This window comes from Podarcis gaigeae (assembly GCF_964106915.1).
Source record: "Podarcis gaigeae genome assembly, chromosome: 2".
NCBI classification, from domain to species: Eukaryota; Metazoa; Chordata; class Lepidosauria; order Squamata; family Lacertidae; genus Podarcis; species Podarcis gaigeae.
In genome coordinates, this window is record NC_139679.1 from 42,904,217 (window position 1) to 42,927,384 (window position 23,168).

A 23,168-nucleotide genomic window follows, 5' to 3' on the forward strand; every position below is an offset into this window, starting at 1 on the left:
ACATGTCACGTGCAGTTTGGCCCTGCGATTCTAACATCTCATGGGGATATTTCTAATTAAACCTTTCCCCTTCTGGAAAGTGTGTCTTATCAAATATGTGCACTTATAAATAAATATATGATGCAGCTCAGCATGGTGCAGGTATGGGATGTAACTCTCAATTTGCCTTCAGGTTCTGCAGCATTCATTTCAGGGTGTGTTTTTTTTAAAAAGAATCCTGCATTTTGGGACACAATATGTTTTTTCCTCTATTTGTTTCTAGCATCTATGGGAAAGTTTCACAAGAAAAAATGCTTTACATTACACTACTCTACAAAAGGTGCTGTCTGCACCTTAAGGTTCTTGGCTTGTGGGGCTCCTCAAGGTCCTTGGCTGTCTCCTCCTCAAGGTCCAGCTTGTCCTTGGAGGATTCTGTGCCTGGTACTAGGTCAGGGCTAGGCATGACACAACTTGGGTGAGCATTTACCCCAACACCAACATCTCTTTCCTGAGCAGCCATTGCTACTTCAGACACCAGTAGTTTATATGTGAAGTTAAGACTTCTTTGCTCCAGGGTGCATAACTTTACACATGCTTACGTTGAACCACATTTGCCATTTTAATGCCCATTCACCCAGTTTGAAGAAATCATTTGGGGGTTCCTTGTTATCCCACCCTGAGCAATTTGGTGTCAGCCACATCACCGCTCACCTCCAACTTCAGATAATTTAAAAACCAGCACTGGTCCATATAAAAGCACTTGTCCCAATTAGGCAAAACCTTCAGATTTCACACATTTCAAGATTTTGTGACAGTTCTCATCTCAAACATTCCAAACTGCGTTAAAAATGTTTTAATGTAAAATGCATTTAGAAATACATACATATAGAGATAAATATATCGTAACTACTAAGCTTACTTGGATCTTTTGATGGACTCTGGGTTGTTGTTGGTTTTTTTTTAAGTCCAAGTCCCTATCTACATGCTTATTGATACTCCCAATGAACTTTAAAAGGATAGTTAGGCAGGAGCAAAGTCTGCCTTCTACCACTAAGCCATAGTGCTTCCCCTCTTATCAGCTTCTCCTCAAGACTGCATCTCCTTCTTGGCTCTCATCATTTCCCACTGATTAGCCTGCACTTCCAACACTGCATATTTGTGGGGTAGTATCCATCATAGCTTGTCTTCTCTGGATTCTCTGCCATGCTCTTGCACCCAAATTTATATGTATCTGAAGAAGAGATGCTGACTGGCAAAGCATCCTGCAATACACGGGATGTGTTCTTTGGGAACATAAAGCTTGTCCTTTTGTGTTCTGCTCAGTTATAGTATTTCTGTGCGTTCTCAGGAATTTGATGCCACAGATGTGTGGTTTTGATATGAACCAGTGCACAGAATTTGGGTTACTGTGGTGCAGATTTTGATTTATAGACTTCACGCAACCAAGAGAACTGATGCTTGCAATTCACTCTCATCTCTCCATCCTGCTGTGGACAAGTCCCAGTGCCATAGGACACCACCCTACTGCTATATCTTATCATTATAGAATTATAACTGTAAAAAAAGGAGACATTAAGCTGTCTTTTCCTTCAAGGCCATCAGTGAACTCAACACTTTGAAAAAGTTGAAGGAAATTTTTGGCACTACTCTTGTTATTTGTTGCTGATTGTGCATGTGGCTGGTGCCCGAGGAAAAGAGTGATTCATAATCTTGAACCTGTCTAAGAGGGATTGAAAAAGAAAAAGAAAAAGGGGTGGCTAACATGTTCCACTCTAGAAGTTGCTGGACTACAGCTCCCATAATCCTTGACCATTGGCCATGCAGGCTGGAGCTGAAAACTGTTTGAGTCCTGAAGCAGCTGAAGATCCAAAGGAATACCAGCCCTGATATAAATGAGCTGTTTCTCATACAACTTGCAGGCTGCAACAATAATGCATTAAGGAATCCCATTGTTTCCCATCCTTGCATTGGTAACACATTGACTCTAGGCCTGTTTCCCCACTAGAGAGAACAGAGCCTATTACACTGTATGAGCATTAAAGCCTCTCCTACTGTTTCCAAGCCAAACTCTCTTGCCCTCTCCATGTCATGGAAGAGTCTTTGTAGATCTTGGCTACACAAAGAAAGCAACCCATGTGTTTCCTTCCACTCCTGTTCTGCGGAGTCTAAAATTCTCACAGATGAAATATCATTCAAACATCCACAAAAGCATCTCACTGTGGGAAGAGTCTTGATGTATTTTTTTTTAGTGCTGCAGCACTGAATGCAGATGTACTTTTCACAAGGAACCTGGATATCTTGTTCATCACAATCCAGGTCCTTAATGGGGTTGTGTTTGTTAGTTACTCCAGAACTTTTCATGAAAATCAGCATCTTCTGAAAAGCGGAACAACTGTTACTAATTTTTTTTAAAAAAATCAACAATTAAATAGATATATATAATGCATTTTTTTAAAACCCAGTGTTCTTACCCTTTTCACCACCTAATTTCTTGTTCCTGTCTTGCCCCCACACTCCCTTCCTCCTTTTGCCATTCTGTATCTTTTTCAGAAAGGTTTTCATGTCAGCTGGAGCAAAGAGTTTGGACACTGTTTTATCTGTGTAAAAAAAGAAACAATGGGATCGGAAACCCAATAGGAACTATCCCATTTGCAAATCAAAATATCAAAATGAGATCTAAAGAATCACTCTGTTTGAAAGCTTGCTGCACAGAAATTTAAATTCATGTGTTCTACTTCATTTGCTTTCTTAGCAAGCTTCTCCAATGGAAGAAGTGATGTATTGCAATATAGCTCTTGTGCAACTCCTAGGCATTTCAGAGGGATTCATACTACAGGTCTAGTGGATTGTGCCCAAGGTATTATTCATTTAATGCAGGATTTTAAGATGCTTTTCAGAATAAAAACCCTCACAAGGTAGCCTACAATTTATAAAACAATTCATGAAAAATAAGTAGAACAAAATCCAACAATGATTTAAAATACCATAAATTGACAGCAGGTAAAAGCTAATTACAGCCAAGATTAAAGGTGTAAGAAATACACTCCATAGCATCATCCTAAAACAATCAAGGAGTTGTTTTTTGTGTGGAGGCAGCAGCATGAACACCTGATTGTCTCTGAGAGTGCACTAACACAGCCCTGATCTTGCCGCAGCAGCATCTGTAGTGGCTAGTGCTGGGAGTGGGTTTCCTTGGCTACTACATCAGCTGCTACTGTGTTTGTGTGTGTGTGTGCGCACGCGCATGTTTTTTCAACCAAGAATACATACCATGCACGAGTACACATAGCATAAAGTTCAAACAGCTGACATACATTATATGTGTTAGAGAGTTCTACTGTGGCTTCTACTTAAAATATTCTGGCTCCTGTCTATGCATTCCAATCTTGACCCATAGACAGTGCTTCAAGTAAATGGGCAACCACCAACACAGAGAGTCCTGCTGGGAACTTTGGCACCATCCTGCTTCTGCTCTCTCTCTCTATTTCTTTCTCCTCTCGTATCTCCATTACATCTAGTGTTTATACAAAAGAATACATTCACACACACGAGAAAGAAAATGTAACGCCCACAGTATATTCTTTTAAATAAATAAATAAATTGCATCGTATCACATAGAGACAAGTTCTCTTACGTTCATCTTGAGTTGTGAACACTTTGCACTGTCTTCCATCCTTCCTTGCAGGGCTCTGGCCGATATCCTCCGGCAGCAGGGACCAATCCCCATAGCACACTGTGAAAGAGAGACTATCTCGGCTATAGATACCTCCCCCAAAGACAACACACCAATCAGAACATCCTCCAAAAATCACTATACGCCGGTGCGCACCTCCAAGAGCAACCCAGGTAAGTGTTGCGTTTCTTTAGTACTTATAAAATCACATGCTGGTGATTTTATTGTGGGGAAATGAGTCAAGATGGAGGCTTAGTGCCTGGTGATTCTATGGAGCAGCAGCAATGGCTTGCATTTGAAAGTGCATTTGTGACTATACTTTAAGAGATGCAAATACATTTGTTAATGGACTTATTGAGACATGTTTAAATGCTCGGTGAAGGTATAAGGTGAAAACAATGGCATTTTGCAGCAATGGACTACAATAATGAGCTGTTACAATAGAAAAGAATAATAACAATAGACAAACAAATGAAATCTGACAAAAATATGTGGGTGGGAGCACTACAAAGGGCAAGTGAATTGTGACATAAGCTTTCAGTCTTAAAACATGACCCAAATCCTCATCTGAGCACTGGAATCTTCTGCTAACTCCACTACCCACCTCCTGGGAAATAAGACATACTTTGTATTATCCATTATATGAACTGTTACAGTCATAATGGGATACTATGTAGAGCGAGATGCCCCAATTCAGTCACAAGTGATTGAATATGACACAGGAGTCATTGGGTAAAGCCTTCCTGCCTCTGGTTATTTGAGAGGTCAAAGCAGGTGACCTTAAAAGGGTAATAGCTCCACAAGGTGCTGAGGCAGCTCGTCTCTTTTGCCACTGCAAACTGCAGGTTCCCAGCACAACACACAGGTAGTGTGACTGGGCCTGTCTTGGGCATCTTTTCTTCTCTTTACCTTATTGATTGCATCCCAAGGGATCTTTCTTCTGTTGAGGCAAAAGGTAAAAGAGGGGTTTCAGCAGAGAAGTGGAAGAAGGGAGGGAATACCAAAGCCATCTGTATCTGCAACACCTCCCAAGCTCCTTTATGGGATTCCAGATCTTTGTAGTTCCATGGGGGGGGGGGGTGTTAGAACAGAAAAGACTCAGATGAATGGGAAGTATTTCAGTGACGAAATGGTGGGCGAGGGAATGGTTAAGCACTTCTCTCCCACAGTTCTCCTTCTGAATCTGCTTTTCACTTAACACAAGCAGCCACCAACTTAAATATATGTATTTGCATTTAATGTGAGGATCATCATAACTAAAAGGAAGGACTGCCAGATATTTAATAGAACAGTGTTTCCCAACTTTGGGCCTCCAGATGTTTTTGGCCTACAACTCCCATCATCCCTAGCTAGCAAGACCAGTGGTCAGGGATGATGGGAATTGTAGTTCAAAAACAGCTGGAGGCCCGAGGTTGGGAAACACTGTAATAGAAGATGCTATAAGTGCATTTTGATAGAAGAAAAATGAGGCGAGAACTGCAAGTTTAAGTTAGGTGGCATACGTTGCTTTGTAAAAGAAGGCTGATCTCTGGCAGAAAAGTATCATAGAATGATGAATCGTAGAACTGTGGAGGATCCAACCTCTGCACAATGCAGCAATCGCAACACACAGTCCCGCAACCTATTTGAAAGTACCCCAGACCCTGCCTAACTTTGCAAATGTGCTAGCAGTTTTATTGTTGCGCCACTAGGGAAAGCTTTTGATGGGACAAGCTCTTCCAGTAGGGGAATAATGAGACTGATATGGGTGCAAGGATGGATGGGAAACCTGCAGGAAAGTATGGCATGAAAAGAAACAGATAGTGATTTCTGATGCATCAACAGTGAATAGATGCATCAACAGTGTTCTGTAGCCCCAATACAGGCAATTCCCTCTAAAACATGGATGGCAGGTAGTGTGTGTTGTGGGTGGAGTAAATGTGGATTGCCCAGAGGCGCTGAACATGGTCCCACTCTCCTCTTCATATGACTGCAACCACATAAGGGGAGAACCACTAAGACAAACAGAGCTTGGTTCAACTCTAGTGCAGGATAATCGTTAATTGATATCCAATGGTATATGTATTTCTTAGGAATGAACTGACAGAGGAGAAGATGGGACTGAATAGGATACTAACAACTAGTAGAGGACAGTTTTGAAAAAAAAAGATTCTCAGCTAGAATAATGAGTTGAGACTCAAGGGTACTGAGTAAGAAGATCTTGAAACCATGCAGGCCCTGGTTACTGAACTGTACATCTAACTGAAACTCAAAGTTTTTTAAAGGTGGGGTGAGCCTAACCTGGCACTGAGTTGTGGATAGTCAGGTGCCCATTCTCTTCCTCAGTGGACAGATATTTTCAGGTGTTGAGGGAGGCCTTCCTCCACCTCTCTTTCCCTGAGCCCTACAGCTCTGGGTAGGGAAGGAAATTTCACCCCAAAGAGAAACTGTAACTCAAACTCCAGGTCCCACAGTGCAAAGTATTTGGAACCTCCCATAATAACAACAGTGCCTCCAAGCGGAGTAGGGCTTCCAGTGTGGCTACCCCTGTTCTGTGGAATAGCATTCTTGCTGAGTACAGCAGGTACTACCAGTACTTTCTGGAAAGAATTGAAGACATTTTTTGTTCTAACAAGCTTTCCCAACTGGATAAATGAGTCTTTGCCATGCGTGTCTATTTTGTTTTGTTTTAAATGTATCTGCTGTTTTTGTGTGTTTAACTGTTCTTTGCTGCTTTTGTTTATACATTACCCGAGAAGGCAATTAACAACAACAGCAGCAGCAGCAGCAGCAACAACAACAACAACAGTTGTTGTAAAGATAGTTACACAGTCCTGCCAATTCTGACCAACCAATTTAAAAGATGTGCCCCTTTCTAACAAACTCCCACTTGTTTACAGTGCAGAACAGGCAAGGAAAACAAAATACCCCCTCCAAAAAAACCTTCAGCATTTCTTATATTAAGAAAATCATACTCAGGCCTTATGTAACCAGCTGATCTTAGGGCTCATCAAGACTTCATTTTGTGCCATGTTTTCTATGCACAGCTCTGGGATTTCAAGGTTCATGTCCAAGCACTGCGACAAAGAAAAAAAAAACACCACTCAGACATGGACCTGGAAATCCTGGATGAGCCCTTACACTGTGTCCTGATGGGGAGTGCATTGTGAACAGGCAAAGAGGCTCAGCCAAGGACAGGGTGAGTTTAAGTAACCTACCAAGCCCCACTCCATGCCTGTGTACTAACTGTTGAGATTTCCATTCCACCTTAAGGAGCAGACATGTGGAACTGTTGCGTGTCACATGTCTGTTTACATTCCAGCACATCTTACTGGGAACTTCCGTTGTGTATAGTTTTTGCTTTTTCCTGTTCTCTCTGAGAAGACGAGAGAGACGACATGTTTCTTTGTCCTGATTTATGATTAATAAATCTGTAGTTGTAGTATGCTTCCACAAGCCTCATGCCTAAACTGTGTGCGCAGTTCTCTCTGCTGATAGTGTGCCCTGGCTCTGAAGCCCAGGTCGCTGATTTATGTCAGAGCAGAGGCTGATGGTCTTCGCAGTGGGACGGCTGGAAGGAGATAGCCCGGCTGGGGCTAGCCAGCTGGCCTCCTGACCCTCTGCATGTCAACACTAACACGCCCTCTTCACACTACACCAGATAGGCTTCACCTCCATCTGGGGCCCCTGTAAAGCTGCTCCTACCTGAACCCTCTGTGGCAAGCAAAGGAGCAGACTTCTGGTTCTAAGGCAGAATGTAATCTATAGCTGTGCCTATAATCTATAACCGCAGAACCTAGAAAAAGAATTGGGCAAAAACCAACGTTTCCTGCCATTTTTCCTCCCTAGCTAGTATGCCGAGCAGGTAAAGGAGATATTTAGCAACTATAAGTTAAGAAACCACTTCAGCACTACCAGCTCATTACCAGATAACTGCAGCATTAAGTGGTGCCCCACATGCGTGAATTAGTTGTTCCAGCTCACCTATCACAGACAGAGATTCCGCATCCTCTCAAACCACAAGGCTCTTGGCTGAAGTTGATGTATGCATTCAGCTGTGGCTGATTTGTACAGAGGAATCAAGTTATGCACAAGCATGTGTGAATGTCTTGAGCTCCCAATCTCCTGCCTATAAAAATGCAGTGGTGGTACTGCAGCGGCAGGCTGTTGGGAGGAAAGAGGAAATTAGTTCAGTCGAATAATAATAATAATAATAATAATAATAATAATAATAATAATAAATGAAGAGGAAATTTGTCACTGCAGATTATCTGGGACATACACTTAGCAAATGAGGAAGCTGCCTCACACTGTTGGCCCATCTAGCCCAATATTGTCGACACGGACTGGCAGCAGCTTCCCAGGCTTCCGTGCAGGGGATTTCTTTACCTGGAGATGCTTGGAATTGAACCAGGGACCTTTTGCATGCAAAGCACATGTTCTGCTATTGAACTATGGCCCTTACCAAATTCTGATGGAATTTAAATGCTAAGAGCCAGTTTGGTTGCAGGAAGAAATGTGGGTTTATTGGAGTCCTGGGCTTCGACTCCGTACTGACAAAACTCTCACTTCATCAGGAGCCATCAGCAAAGAAAGAGACTGCAGTTGAAGATAGTTTCCTCATTCATCTGCAGAGTTTACAATGTCTTAGGGAGATATGGTTGCTGAAACTATTGTTTCAATGACAGCAGTTCTGAAACAAAAAGATGTGTTCAAAAAAGGGCTTTTGCAAATATCCCTATTTCTTGCCTCACAAAGCAAAAGTGACATATTTGCTGATATGGATAAGTATTCTAAATAAAGCAATAGGCTTCTGAGTTGTTACCCTGGATCTAAAGAGAAAGAGCGAAAGAAAGATCCCTCAATTAATGGAAAAGGTGAATAATAGACCATAGTTTTGTATTTTGGAAGAGTAAATGGGAACAATGTGGTCCAACAGCAACCACCAGGGAATTGCGAAAATCATATTTCTTCTGGAGGTGCTCTGAATATGCAGTGCCATGATTTGGGGAGCTAGAAATATCTACAGGGGAAACATAATGTAATCTCTGCTATAGATTGCAAAGGCAGCAGCATGCTTAACATACGGATGTCAGCAATGGGTCTCCTTTGAGGAAGTGGTTCCTCCTCTCTGCATAGCCATCCAGGGAATTCACCATTTGCTGTTGTGAGTTAGATGTAAAACACGGTATGCCTAAGATTACAAGAAATCTCCCTAATTGCTCTATCTATCAGTATTCCATTGGCGCCATCACAGAGATGCTAATTGTTCAATCTCTGCATTAAAGCTCTGTCTCCTATGTTTTCGAGCTTAAGGTGCTGTTTCCTGCTATCCCTTCCCTGTGTGGTGGGCAGTTCAAGGCAAACTCAGGAAAAAAGGAGAGAGGTATAATATTATGAATGACTTGTTATTTGTACAGTTCAAAGCACACACTATTTCATCCTTATTGGGTGCTCTGGCAAGCCAGAATGTCAGTGGACCCTCTGGTGTCCCCAGAACCTTGTCCTTAACCTTGTTGTCCTCTGGAGCTAGTTCTGGATTAGCAAGATGGAAAACCAATGCTGAAGCACAGTAGCTTGCTTACATCTGCTTAGTGAGTCCAAGCCTGAGGTGCGGCTGGCTATAGGTTTGTGGTGGAGCACATGTATTCCATACTCAAGGTCCCAGGTTTAGTCCCTGGAAATGAGCAGGTAGCTGGTGATTTGAAAGACTTCAGCCTGGGAACACCTGAATAGCTGGTGCAAGTCAGAGTAAGGAATAGTGGGTCGGGTGGACAAACGGTGTGGCCTGATAAAAGGTAGCTTCCTATGTCCCATCAAGATTTGAACTAAAGATATCCTGGCACACACCTCCGTGTCTTCTTAACTACCTAGACTAGTTGTAGGAAAGGGATATGGAGATTTAGGACATCTTTGCAATCATCTGTATATTTGCAAAATATAAAGACTAAGCATTTACTGTGGAGCTGCAGAGTCAGCACCAAATGCAGAGCAACATCAGTTCAGCCCCTCCAAAATCTGAACCAGCTGTTAGCACAGTGAAATCCAAGCTGCCTCTTTTAGCTTTCTCTCTTTCCCTCTGGTCAGGCAAAATGGCAAGCATGAATGACTCAAGATATGTTCCAGATGTTTAGAAACAATTGGGATTGTTGTTTTCTGCTGTGGTCAGATTGTTACCAAAAGTCAAACCATATATAACAGGACAGGATGCCTGATAGCAATATGGACAGGGGAGATGACAGAGTTCAATGAGATATCAGAGAGACCACTTGCCCACCATATTGTGCAGCAGTCAGGTGGACTCTTAGAGTTAAGCAGCCATGGTCATTCCTCCTGGGAAAAGAATGTTCAGACTTCACAGAAGACAACTGCCAGGTTCTTTTCAAATGGATCTCATGCCAGATTAATACCCAGATTATGAATTTGTTAAGCAGGAGCTCTGTTCACAGAGTTTGCAATAAGCAGAGAATAGCTGCAGACTTTTGGAGAAGGGTTGCTCAGGCAGACAGTTCCTCCTCCCATCAAACAGATCATTATTGATCTGGGTTTTCAAATATTCATCAGAGGCAGAGCTGGCTCTGCCATTAGGCAGGCTGTGGCAGCTGCCTCAGGCAGCAGCCCCACAAACACCCTGCCACTACCCTGACCGGCAGAAGTGGAGCCGGCCCAAATAGCGTGGGAATCTTGTTGAGCTCACAAATCCTCATACATCCTGCAGAGAGACCACTGGGTGGTAAGTACTAAGATTTTAAAAGGCTAGCCCTGCTCTTCCACTTACAATTGCAGTGCAGATCAGCAGCTGCCCTTTGATTGTACAAGAATACCTGCTACCTCTTTTGTGGGGCTGGTTAGGAATATTTCCTCCTTTGGCCATGGAGTTCGTGGTGAGCATCTACTCTGCACTGTACTCAGGAGATTAGGTAGTAATATATTCAAGCTTTAGCAGTTAGTCCTTGCTGGCAGGGTCAGTGCAGGTAAAGAGGGTGGTATAATTATAAGGAAACTAGTAAGCACCCCAAGGCATCAGATGAGTGGCAATGGGGGTTTCCATAGACCAGATTCTCAAGTCCAATGTGCTTAGAGGAGATGGGACCACCTTGGGAATGGCTCAACTCACTCACTCAAGGCTAAGGGGTTGTGAACTGTGACGATGACAGGACTCCCTCAGTGTAGCAGATGTAGCTGGGAAGGATAGGTGCTATGGCTGATGGAAAAAATCCATACCAAATAGCCAACCCCAATGGGGATTGAAATTTAGGTTTAAATAGGGTTCTTCCCTCTATGCAGCTACATTTGTCGTCCTTATATATCACCGAAATGCTCCTTCAGACTACAGAACCTTTTAAGGCAGTGTAGCACCACCTGGGTGAAACAGAAAGCTTTGTTTCTCCTTCATGGCTGGGATTAAGCTGACCTTATTATCCCACAACATTCCCTAAAACGTCCTTTAAAAAGTGCTCAGCAGGAACAACAAACAATAACAACAGACCTTTGGAAGGAAATTCTAGATTTCCTAGGAGAAGTTCAGCTCCTGTTTAACAATAATGGTATTAGACATTTGAAGATTTGTAAACATGGAGAACCTGGTGTGCTTCACCATTCCCAAGAAACAATTTCCCCATCTAGTTTATGTGCTACCGTGGCAAAAGTGGTTCAATGAGCAGGTGCCTTCTGCACCTTTGTGTCTGATCAACAACCTATTGATGCAAATTCGGCTTTGAATGCAGCAAGCTACAGAGGTTAGTCCACTGATTAGCTAGATATAGCTGGGAAGGCTTTTAATAAGACATTTAAGTCAGGAAGCTTCCAATGTAAACACACACAAAGTGCTGTTTTCAGCAACTCCTTCTACCTGGGGGCATATTTTGATCTCAGTCTGCATACAAAACGAGAGTGGAACATGCCCTCAATCTTTCTCTTTTCCTTACCTTAAAAAAAAAGTTTTAACAAATGTGTCCAGCCAATTTCAGAGTTCAGCAGCATGGGAAACATTTCACCTTTTAATCCTCCTTACACAGATGTGAAAAGATTTTGAAGTCAAGGCCAGCTGCCTCTGGGTTGGCAGATGAAAGAAGAGAACTATTTTGGTTAGAGTTTTTCTGACCCATGCAGAGAACATCTCAAAGTCGCAAGTAGTTGGTGTCTAAATAGAACCAAACTGTTTGGGATGATGAAACATTTTGGGAGATTCATTTGGAATCTCCCAAACTATTTCATCATCACCATCACCACCACCATCGCCATCATCATCATAAATGGAAGGCAAAAGGCTTGATGATGAAATATAAATAAATCAATGTAGCTACATTAATCTAATCTATCCATCTATCTACACAATCTTGTAGGCTCTTTTTTAAAGGCGGTGCAAGTTTGTTTCATGAGTTTGTGAGAGTTCGCTATTCTTGCACACTCTTCAATGCGCACTGGGAGCCTGAATGGATGATGAACTCCCCCCCCCCAACACTACTACTTCTACTTCTTCTTCTTCTTCTTCTTCTTCTTCTTCTTCTTCTTCTTCTTCTTCTTCATTTATTTATTTATTGTACATTTTCCATTTTTCTATTTCCAGAAACAGATTTTTGTGTGCAGACTTCCCAACCTTACCTTCCGTGGCATTCATAACAAACCTGGCTTTTGCTGCATATCAGTTTGTTATTCCACCCTAATTTTCTCCCTTCTGGTCCTTCGCTGTGTTTAACTGTTGATTGTAGAATTACCCCTACTTGTAGGTTGATTTTTGGTATCAGATTTTAAAAAAATATTCCCCAAAGCTGTCCCATTCACCCTTTTGCTTTTTTCATCTTGATTTCCTATTTTGGCTGTAAGATCTGCGAGTTCTGCAAATTCTGTTAGTTTGTGCAGCCATTGTTCTCTACCCCTCCCCCAACACTCCTACTCATACCTTCTTTTCTATGTGAATCTCACTTGTATAGTTTGGGGGCATCCTCCTTAGGCATGGGAGAATCCACTGCTGTCTGTGTATGCAGAATTTTCTTATGATTCGGTAGCAGTTGAAAAGAGCAGATGTTAAGTAGGTGCAGGGATAACAGCAATACATGTCTAGTTGGTTGGTTTTCTAAAGGAAAAATGCCTAAGAAATAATAGAGAAGAGGGACTGCGCACCTAGTGGGTGGGTGTGGAAACATTTAATTCTGATTCAGAGAAAACAGAAATGTACTCCGTTCACAATTTATTTAAGACACTTAATTATTTCCATTCCTAAATTGTACATATAAAAGCAATCCACAGAAAATGAAACAAAACAACAACAAAAATTTGTCATAAAACCAAACCCTACCCCAAAATGCCTGCTGGGACAAGAAAGCCTTAATCATGATCTTGAAGTTCAGCAAGGGGGGGGGTGCCTGTCTAATCTCAGCTAGCAGGGAGTTCCACAGGCTTGGGCCCACGATGCCTCACCAAATGCACTGCTCCTAGTAGTTAACATTTAACAGAAAGCACAGGAGAGCAGGCCAGGAATGGCTCCTCAGAGCTTCTGCTTGGTGGCAAATGGTGTGTTCCACAGTGCGCATGGAAATGAATATTTTTGTGTTGAAGTGACAGGCTTCATATCCAATAATAAGTGTTTAATTGAGGCAAATTGGAAGTGGTGCCTGTGCAAAAATGCAGGTACATTATTAATACATAAGTGCTTGCATACTCAGATAATCTGCTAATTCAGGCATAGCTAGCTGCATAGGAGTCTCCCTCGCTTTCAGTTTCACGCCAAAGAGCAGAGCTGGAAGTGTGATACACGAGGCAGCATGGATGTGTTTGTCTCTCCTCAGTGCAGCCTATGAAGCTCCCAGAGCTCAACATCCCCTACATCTTGTGTGCAGGCAGCTGGGGTAAATTCGGTGCTGCTCCGCTGGAAGCGGGTGTTCAAAATGTGCAGAACCTGAGATGCCTCCCCACCAAAATAAAATAAAATAAATGTAGGAGAATGTATGGTGGGTTTCTGCTCCCTGATGTTTTGCCATTCTGGGCCGCCTCAGTGTAAGAGGCAAGCTGTAGCTGCTCCCATTTTGAAAAACTACTTGACATGACCCCATTGGCTTTGCAAATGCCCCCCAAACCTGACCATGCATCCTTTCCGCAGTCTCTCTTTTGGAGCCTGTGGGCTGAGGGGTATGCGGCCAGCCTAAGTCCACCTAGGAAGGCGTTTAGCATTCCATCTGCAGAGTGTGGTCCCAAAGCTGTGAAGCCTGGCATCACGACTCTTATCGTCCACAATGATATCAGGAAATTGTGAGTTACTATGGTAACAATATCTTCTTTTTTTATATAAAAAAGAGAGACTAATAAAAGTAGCAAAAGGGTGAGCAAGAGGATTAAGAATATAGATTTCCTTTGAAACAAAACATCACAGCAAAACTCAGCTGGCTCTGTGCAACACAGCGGACTGGAGAGCGCACAGGAGGCAAATGGGCTTCTCTGGCAAAGGGAGGGAAGGAAGGAGGAGGGAGGTGCGTTGTAGGGGAAGAAAAAGAACGCTTAATGTAAAAGGGAGCCTTTGAGACAAAAAAGGGGGCTTGTTTTCAGCTCAGTGATAATATTATGTGGTGGACAGAGAGATGTAGAGAGAGGGGGGTGTACAGCGCTCCCACTGGTATGGACCTGTTTGCTTGCTCACTGCACAGAGTGATCCTTTCCACGCAGACATGCAGAAGAAGAGAGCATGTGCATCCGCATCGTAGTCTCAAGGTGTCAGGACCAGATGTTAATCTCAGTGTTGCCACCCCAGGAGTGACTATGAATGAACCCACACTCTACAGCGAGAAGCCGGAAGAGCACAGGAAACAAATGAAGGGGAAATTGAAAGGTTTGGCCCAAAAGTTGTGAGCCCAGTCTTTTGTGCCGACCCAAGGCACTTTGCTATCATAAGATGAACATCAAATGATGCCAGCTGCCTCCCTCTGTGCTAGGGCCATAGTGATTTATTTCGCTATTCAGACATCAATTCCTGCCTCAATCATCTCCCTAAATTTTTCCGCCTGAAGCATTCTGTTTCATCTTGCTGCGTGACAGAGGCGGCCCTGCAAGCCTTCTATACAGCCAGGGCTGTGACTCCACCACTGCATTGAATGAGTATGGAACTTGATCCTAGGCCCCTCATTTGACATTTGGGAATCTTAGTTTTCTTTAAAAACAACAACACAGAAGCGATTTTCTAGCTCTGTTGACTATGCTGATAGACAAGAGTGTGGAGGCAATGTCTGGTAGAATCTCAAAATTGACAGTGCAGGGCTGGGGTGGCTATTGGCAGGGCAGGAGAGCAAGGCTGGCCTTTTAATTTCCACATGATTGTCAGAGACAGAATGAAGTCTGTGGGGGGGGGAAGCTTATTTGCATATGTATATATTTTGCAGAATTCTGCTTTCTTGTGATTTGTTTGTTTAAGCGGATAGTATGCACAAACTTTTCTCTAGTCTTAAAAGTCAGCTTGTGTATTTCTTTCTTTTGTTTATTCGCTATAAAGAAGCACAGTGTGTTTGAAGAAACCACTGGGAGAGTATATCTTTGCAGGGAAGACTTGTGAAGGAGATAAGTTCCAATGGGGGTTGTGGATGCCACCCCACTAAACAAAAAGCAAATGCCACTGGAAAGTTGAGAGCTCAGAAGCTCTTGATGTATAAAGTGTCCACTATTCCTTCTTTCTTGGTTCCTGTCTCCTTTAATGACAGAAATCCTGAGGCCTCCCTGCACCATTTTGCTGTAGCTTTCTCACAAGTGAGACAGCCAGAAGGCAAGAGTTATGGCTCTGTAGGACAGGCTGAACTCTGAGCTGCAACTAAACTGCATGCCTTTTGGTCTGTGGGTTTTGCAGAGGAGGCTGGGTGTCTCTGCCAGGTCTTGTAGGAATAGTTCTAATCTGTATTCATAGTAACACACTGTTTATGCACCACCTGCTCTAGAGCCCTTATGGCTTTTCTAGCTTCAGCTTGAGTACGTAGGCTGTGAAATGCACTATGTGTGTGTGTATGTGCCAGCCCCTCCTTCACCAGAATAGGAAAGCATTGGTGGTGATGGCAGTCAGAAGCTGGCCATGCAGAAGAAACAGGGGCAGGAGCAGTCTGGAGGACAAAGGAAATGACATCTCTCTCTCTCTTTCTCTCTCCCCACCCTATCCTCACATACAGAATAAAAGTTGACAGCGACCTGTAGCCTACTTCTCTTGTTCAGACATCCCACTGTAGGCTGTGCAATTAGATCTTCCCGAGCTTCTTCCTGATTGCAGGGCTTGGAGGGAAATCATAATGAAATTAGTCTTGACTGCGTTCAGAAACTTAGATGGTTGCTTGTTAGTTCTGCCGACCCGGCAGCCCGAATTTGGTCACTGGCATCACCAGTTGAATGCCTAACAACAGGGAGTGCAATTGAGTGAGCTTAATATAGCTTAATTTGCAGGATTAGTAGGATAGGTGGTGTTTCATTCATTCATTATAAGTGTTGGGTTTTTTTTCCCATTCTGCCTTTCAATCGTGTTCCCTAGCAATTTGTCTAAAAATGACAATAAAACAATCAAGATATGAATGCAAACAGCATGCACGCGGTGGATCTTACTCAGGATTTAAGCAGGGTACATTGAAAGGTGGGTGGGACTCTTTATTAATTCCCTGTAATGGGTGCAGTTGAGAAAGAACTCTGCGTAGTCTGCAGTCCCTTCGTCTGTGTACCACATCTGGTCGCTGGTGACATCACAATATATGACTCATTTACCAAGACCTGAGAACCTGGGCTAGAAATGCCTCTGCGCCAGCCATCTTGATCATTGGGAGATATCTATGCTTCCTTCTTAAGACCATGAATTCATTACAGATTGCACAGATCTTTTCTTTTCTTTAAAAAATGCTGTTTCCCCACAGTGCACTATTCATCTGCCGAAAGTCTCAACCTTGATGTTGCGAAAGTGTCTGGGTAGGCCTTTAGAAGAAACACAACATTGAGGTGGAGCAAATCCAAGTGACTTGTCCATAGGACTTTGACCAGGTTTCCTGGGCCCTAAATTATGGCCCAAGCAACATGCGCAGCTTTAACAAGATGTACTCAGGGTTCAAGGGACACGGGTGGCACTGTGGGTTAAACCACAGAGCCTAGGACTTGCCAATCAGAAGGTCGGCGGTTTGAATCCTGGTGATGGGGGTGAGCTCCCATTGCTCGGTCCCTGCTCCTGCCAACCTAGCAGTTCGAAAGCACGTCAAAGTGCAAGTAGATAAATAGGTACCACTCCGGCGGGAAGGTAAACGGCGTTTCCGTGCACTGCTCTGGTTTGCCAGAAGCGGCTTAGTCATGCTGGCCACATGACCCGGAAGCTGTACGCCGGCTCCCTCAGCCAGTAAAGCGAGATGAGCGCCGCAACCCCAGAGTCGGCCACGACTGGACCTAATGGTCAGGGTTCCCTTTACCTTTACCTTTACCTATACTCAGGGTGCATGTTCGCAAACACTTACACACTCCCCACATACCATTGTATGCATGCTTATGGATGTACTGAGTGTTCATAGGGACAGTTCATATTTTACACAGTGAGCGTGTTTATAATGCACACAGCAGTGCTTGCAGCAGTAAATGCAGCAAAGTGTTAAGTGGAGATTCCTAAATGAGCAGGAGACACATGTCAGGAAACTGCAGCCAATCCGGAATCCCCAGCATTTTTCCACTGCTGCTTGTCCCTGAATATTTTCAAATATACATCTGCGCTTCACGATGTTATGCTGTTTACGGCTCCAAACACCTGGGTACATGTGACAAGCATTGGCTCTGTGCCACTACAGGGATTGCTAGTATAGAATTAGGGGTGGCAAACCGATTTTGTTTTAAGCAGGGGTAAATTATACATGACTGCACTCTTGTAGATGTGCTGATCGAGTCACCTTTCATTGGGCACATTTCTAATTTCTCCTTCTCTTCATCTAACCCACTTTTTCTACCCTCCCCCTTCATAACAACTATGCTATTTCTTCTGTTTCCTCTCTACTCCCACATCATGACCTAATTCCCTTTCCTCATAACAATTGTTTGCTTAGGGCTGCTTTCCTGCTGTAAGAGGCCGTCTCTGATTTGTCGGATACCAGATGCCCAGTGCTGGGAGATCTGCCTGACCAGTGGAGGACTTAAGGAGGGGTTCTAGGCTCTGTTTTGTGTGTGGCTTCTGGTTTTGAGCAAATCCAAGGCACAGGGGAAAAAAACCACCCCAACCATGTCCCTTTTGGTATGCACTGAGCTACCTCTCCCATGACATTGCCAGGGTTTGACCCTGAGTATATTCATTTGGCACGGTCTCTGCCCAACATCCTCTCTGTCATTTTAGAGCAAGTACGTAATTTGGGCTGGTGCTTCAATTGGAATCTGATAGGAGGTGGAGTGGGGGCCAGGCATCTCTTACATGTCATTTCTCTAACGGTGACATGCTGGCTTTATCCAGCTTGTGATAACCCCCGGGCTAGGCACCAGGAACAGAATAGTCTCTCTATTCATTGATGTTTTCAGTTTGCTGCATTTTCCAGTTCAGATACTGTAGGCTGAGATCTCCGGTGCAGCTAATTATGCAGTCTGTGTGCAAATGGAATGCATTGGCGGGGGGCAAAATTCCGAAGCCTTTGGCCCCCATGCTGAATTCTTTGGCACCCCCCATACTGAGAGCTGTAACCACTCTTTTGCTTCCCCCCCAGCCTCTTCTGCTTCTCCACCTGTCCCCTAAAGCTCACCCATCACTTCTCCCACCCCAGCACACACAGAGTTCTCATCACTCCCTCCCCATCGCACCTCACACAGATTGTCCTGTAGCCATGCCCTCCCCTCTCTCTTCTCAGGCCCTTCTCCTGTTGTGCATATGACTGGGAGGGAGGAAGGCAAAGTTAAGGGCAAGTTGTCTTCTTGGACTGTCTCGTCCTTGAAATGTCAGGGAACAAAAAGATTGAGAGCTGCTGGTAGGTCTTGTGTCACAGTTTGGTCACTCGTGGAATAGGTCCTGCCAGCTGGAAATGTGCAGTCCTGGAAAAGATGGCTTATCTTGAAGACCAGCATGCGCAGAAGATGGGAGCTAGATTCAGGGAAATTATGGTTTTTCTGAGTAGGAGGAGGCTCTGGAAAAAGCCGTTGCTTTTAACTTCCCTGCCTGGCATATCTGCTGTTTAGAAATTACAGAGAATTTCTTGAGAAACGGTGAATTAATTATACTGTGGTTGCTCTGCTTGCTTGTTCACTCACTGTAGATTTTGCCTTTGCTTATCTGCTCCGGAGTTCTGATTTCATAAGAGTGGAAGTGACTGCGACTGAGTTCTGGAGATAAGGGATAGATGTTTGGTGGCTGAACACTGCACAGCAGGCAATCAGATGCCTGGGACATCAGGCAAGGCAAAGCCAGCACTGACCACCCCACTCCCCCCCCCCAAAAAAAAGAAAGCCTAGCAAAGCTAATCCCTAATACAGAGTTTGAAAATGAGCTAAAATAAGTTTCTGCAACTATCCAAGTTAAAATACTTCCTGGACTGGAGCAAGTACATAGGATGCTGGCCAACTCGCAGGGTGGGGGCATGGAGAGAGACTTCAGGTTAAGCCTCTAGCCCAGCATATGGGATGCAGGGTAAAGAGTTCAGGGCAGTCCCTCAGAACAGGCTTCATGGGTTAGGAAGACTCAGATTCAGGATGAGCTTTAAGCAAAACTAAATAAATTGCATTCACAATAGAAGGGCCATTCTAGTGCATGCTGGTCCAAAGGACTCCGAAAAAGAAAAAGAGAGGACTTGCAGAGCATGGTACATAGGAAGCTTCTGCTCTTGCATTTATCCTTTCATTGAAGTGTGTGTTTGCATGCGTAGGTGCATTTCTAAGCAGGGCAAATACCATTCAGAGTGAGGGCATGGGTGAGGACCACACTCCGAACTGGTTTTGTGATGCTGTTGCATAGATAAATCAGATTACCTACATGGCATGACACCATAATGCTACTGCTAATGAAAACCATTACTGTATGGGATCACCCATGCAGAGTATAGATTGAAAGTATTGCCCTCACTCTGACCTGACTTTTCCGACATAATCCCATGGCCCTTTTGAATGGTTATAGGGCATTTTAAGTGATCCCTGCTTGGGTGGGATCAAGTTGCCAGCAAGAAGGCTTTTTTTTTTTTTAGAAGGAAAAATGAGACTTCAACAGTTGCCAACAAACAATAAAAATAGGGGGTGGACCATGAAAATGGTTGGCACAGTCAGGTTCTCTGGAAACACTGAAGGGCCCCCATGACCTCCTTTCATCCTCCCACTTCATATTTAACACGGCCCTATATAAAACTAAGATATGGACCAAGCAGTCTACCCTAACTGGTTATGTGTGCTTGAAAAAGAGAAGTTGATCTCTTGTACTTAAGAGTGCTTCATGTCCCAGATAAAACAGCTGGGCAACATCTCCATCCTAACCAAATAGGGCTGCTTCATTGATCCAACCTATGGCAATGGAGCCCCAAACTGAGACAGAGCCAGTGAAATGTAAATGTAAAATCTGGGTCCCAGCAATTGGACACAGTTGGATGAATCTGAGGCATGATTCATATGGCACAGTCTGCTTGTCATCTCCAGCACCTTGTTCTTATCTTTCTCTGGTAACATTTACATGGCTGAATCACATGGGGACATTAGCACACAGGTCCCAGATTGAGGGAAATTGGGGTGCAAGTGCTGGCCCACATACCTACAATATCCTAGCAACTACAAATGATTCAGCCATCCAAAAAAACAAACAAAACAAAAAAACCCACAGAACCACAGTCAGAGGGAGCCTTCCAGGCCATCTAGTGCAACCCACTGAGGTGGAATCTACACACATATTAAAAAAAATTCTGAAAATGATTTTTTTAAAAAGCATTTTAAAAAATACATTGAACTTTCCATAAGGCTCACCATTGCCGCCTGGTGTCCCATTGTATATTGCACTTAAAACACACTTAAAATGTTTTATTTGCAGCTGTAGAGCTGAGTCCTGGGGCTCATGGCAGGAAGTCCATAGCTAGATCATTCCCAAAAGATCATTCCCAACAGATGGCCGCATGGCCTCTGCTTGAATGGTTCTAATATCAAACCATTAAGAGGTTTTCTCCTAATGTTCACCCAAAATCTATATTCCTGGGATTTCAGTGGTGGCTGGTGCACCTTGGGATGGGTGGGGTAGAAAGCAGGGAGACCAGCAGCAAGCGGAGCCAGAGCCAATGGTGGGCAAAGCCACTTGATTCTAGGTTTGCCCTTATCCTCCTCCTGCTGAGTTGTAGCACTGAGACTGAGGAAGAGGCAGCTCTGGACTGGGTTTGAGTAAGAAAGCAAATAGGTAGAGGCTGGCTGAGGGCAAAGTGAGATTGTTGGGGGCAGTGCCCCATTCTCCCCTGCAGGCTAGATTCTACTCTGTAACTGAAGCCCATTAGACCTAGTCTTGCCTTGTGGGACAGCCCTAGGCATGACACTCCGCTAGCATACAAACCAGTCCTGAATAGTAGGGCAGGGAAGGGGGCAGGATTTCAATTTGTTGCAGAATTTGGAACAAACCTCCCTAATCTGCATTTGATGAACCATGCTTAGATTGGAATGCAGGCATGTGGATTAAATAGCATGCCCACAAACCTTTCCAGAGCACACTGTCAGTCCAATTTCCTTTCGGATGCGGTGGGTCCAAGGCCTTCTTCCCTGGTTCTGTCTTTTTTTTAAAAAAAAAAACCAGTACTTTATAGCTGCTTTTAGCACATGCCACATTTGCTAAAAACAAACAAACAATCAAAAACCTTTGAATGAAAAGCCCTTGGAAGTGGTGGTACATTATAACATGCCATTCCTTCCTGTGTAATTGTAAAAAGGTAAAGGTAAAGGTACCCCTGCCCGTACGGGCCAGTCTTGACAGACTCTGGGGTTGTGCGCCCATCTCACTCAAGAGGCCAGGGGCCAGCGCTGTCCGGAGACACTTCCGGGTCACGTGGCCAGCGTGACAGAGCTGCATCTGGCGAGCCAGAGCTGCACATGGAAACGCCGTTTACCTTCCCGCTGGTAAGCGGTCCCTATTTATCTACTTGCACCCGAGGGTGCTTTCGAACTGCTAGGTTGGCAGGCGCTGGGACCGAGCAGCGGGAGTGCACCCCGCCGCAGGGATTCGAACCGCCAACCTTTCGATCAGCAAGTCCTAGGCGCTGAGGCTTTAACCCACAGCGCCACCTGTGTCCCTGTAATTGTAGAGAGAATCATATGGCTGCCTCCACAGGTACATGTTACCCTTTATGCAGGAAGGGATAGCATGTTTGTAACACACTGCCATTTTTAAAAGAAAGAAAGAGACCACCTTGTAAATTCTTCTAAAATAATTAAAATACAGTAGTACCTCAGGTTAAGAACTTAATTCGTTCTGGAGGTCTGTTCTTAACCTGAAACTGTTCTTAACCTGAAGACCACTTTAGCTAATAGGGCCTCCAGCTGCTGCTGCGCTGCCGCTGCGCTGCCGCTGCACAATTTCTGTTTTCATCCTGAAGCAAAGTTCTTAACCCAAGGTAATATTTCTGGGTTAGCGGAGTCTGTAGCCTGAAGCGTATGTAACCCGAGGTACCACTGTATGTTGAAGGTATGCAGATTTGAAAGATTTACACAGACTTGCCAGTCCACTCATGTGAAAAGGACATGAACTGGATCAAGGCTGTTTCCATCCATCCCTAGAGTGCCATATGAGTCATAATGAATCTGTGAGGTCACCACAGAAAGCAACTTTTCATTTCTTTCTATTCTGCCCTGAATGTTCCAGGCTTGCCCTGGCTCAGTCAACCCTCAGTGTTTTGGAGAAGACACAGAATTTCTCCTCTGGAATTACACATAATATTTGCATCATAGATAAGCCACCCTAAGAACCCTTCCTCAGCTCCAGATTCTTGCACAGCATTCTATGGGATTCCTTCTTCCTCACTGGGAACAGCAGCACAGTCCCATTTTCACAATGAATATCAGGACACCTGAAAAGTGGCACCCTAGCCTCCATAATGAATGGGCAGTTTAATTCTGAGCTGCATCATCATGTGGGGATAGAATGGAGTGGCCAAGTCGGAGGAAAAGAAAAGATATGCCTCAGGCACATGGTTTTTTCAAGTAAAGGATGTCATCAGAGGCACTGAGGGAATTCTGTGCTGTTTCTCAAGCTGAACACTAGAGGGCACAATGCATACTATAATTACCCATCTCGCCTGGCTGGACTGCTAAATGAATTTTTTCCCCATTTTGGCTTCCCGGTGCCTGTGTGAACACAGATCGCTGGCTGATCCTTGTGCTGCTTAGCCTTTTTGATTTACCCTGCTTCTAAGTGAAGCACACTGCAGTCCCTACCTGTTGCATATGCTATGTCTAGCCTTCAGTCCTCAGGCTTGCAGTGCTCTGCTATCTGAGTAAGTGTGTTATACAAGGCCCTATCATCTCTGCCCCTTTGCTGATGTTGATGTGTATTGTGCAGAAGTATATAATCCCTGGATGCAGAAATTTATGAGGACTGCTAGAGGGGAAAGTTGATGGAGTTTCGATCAGC

General features: G+C 44.1%; 1 protein-coding gene and 1 long non-coding RNA gene across 7 annotated transcripts in view; one reads left to right on the forward strand and one right to left on the reverse strand.

Annotated features, from left to right (window-relative positions):
• SHISA6 (shisa family member 6) overlaps positions 1-23,168 on the forward strand; it is a 260,430-nt gene that overhangs the window by 14,541 nt on the left and 222,721 nt on the right. For all 6 annotated transcript variants that reach the window (XM_083725854.1, XM_083725853.1, XM_083725857.1 and 3 more), the window contains exon 3: positions 3,665-3,825. In XM_083725854.1, the coding sequence (XP_083581980.1) occupies positions 3,665-3,825 (161 nt within the window). The remainder of the gene's footprint in view (positions 1-3,664; positions 3,826-23,168) is intronic.
• LOC310838331 lies at positions 15,075-16,280 on the reverse strand. The gene is made up of 2 exons (XR_014560933.1): positions 16,196-16,280; positions 15,075-15,871 (listed from the first exon to the last, which is right to left on the reverse strand). It is a non-coding gene; the product is annotated as an uncharacterized lncRNA (long non-coding RNA).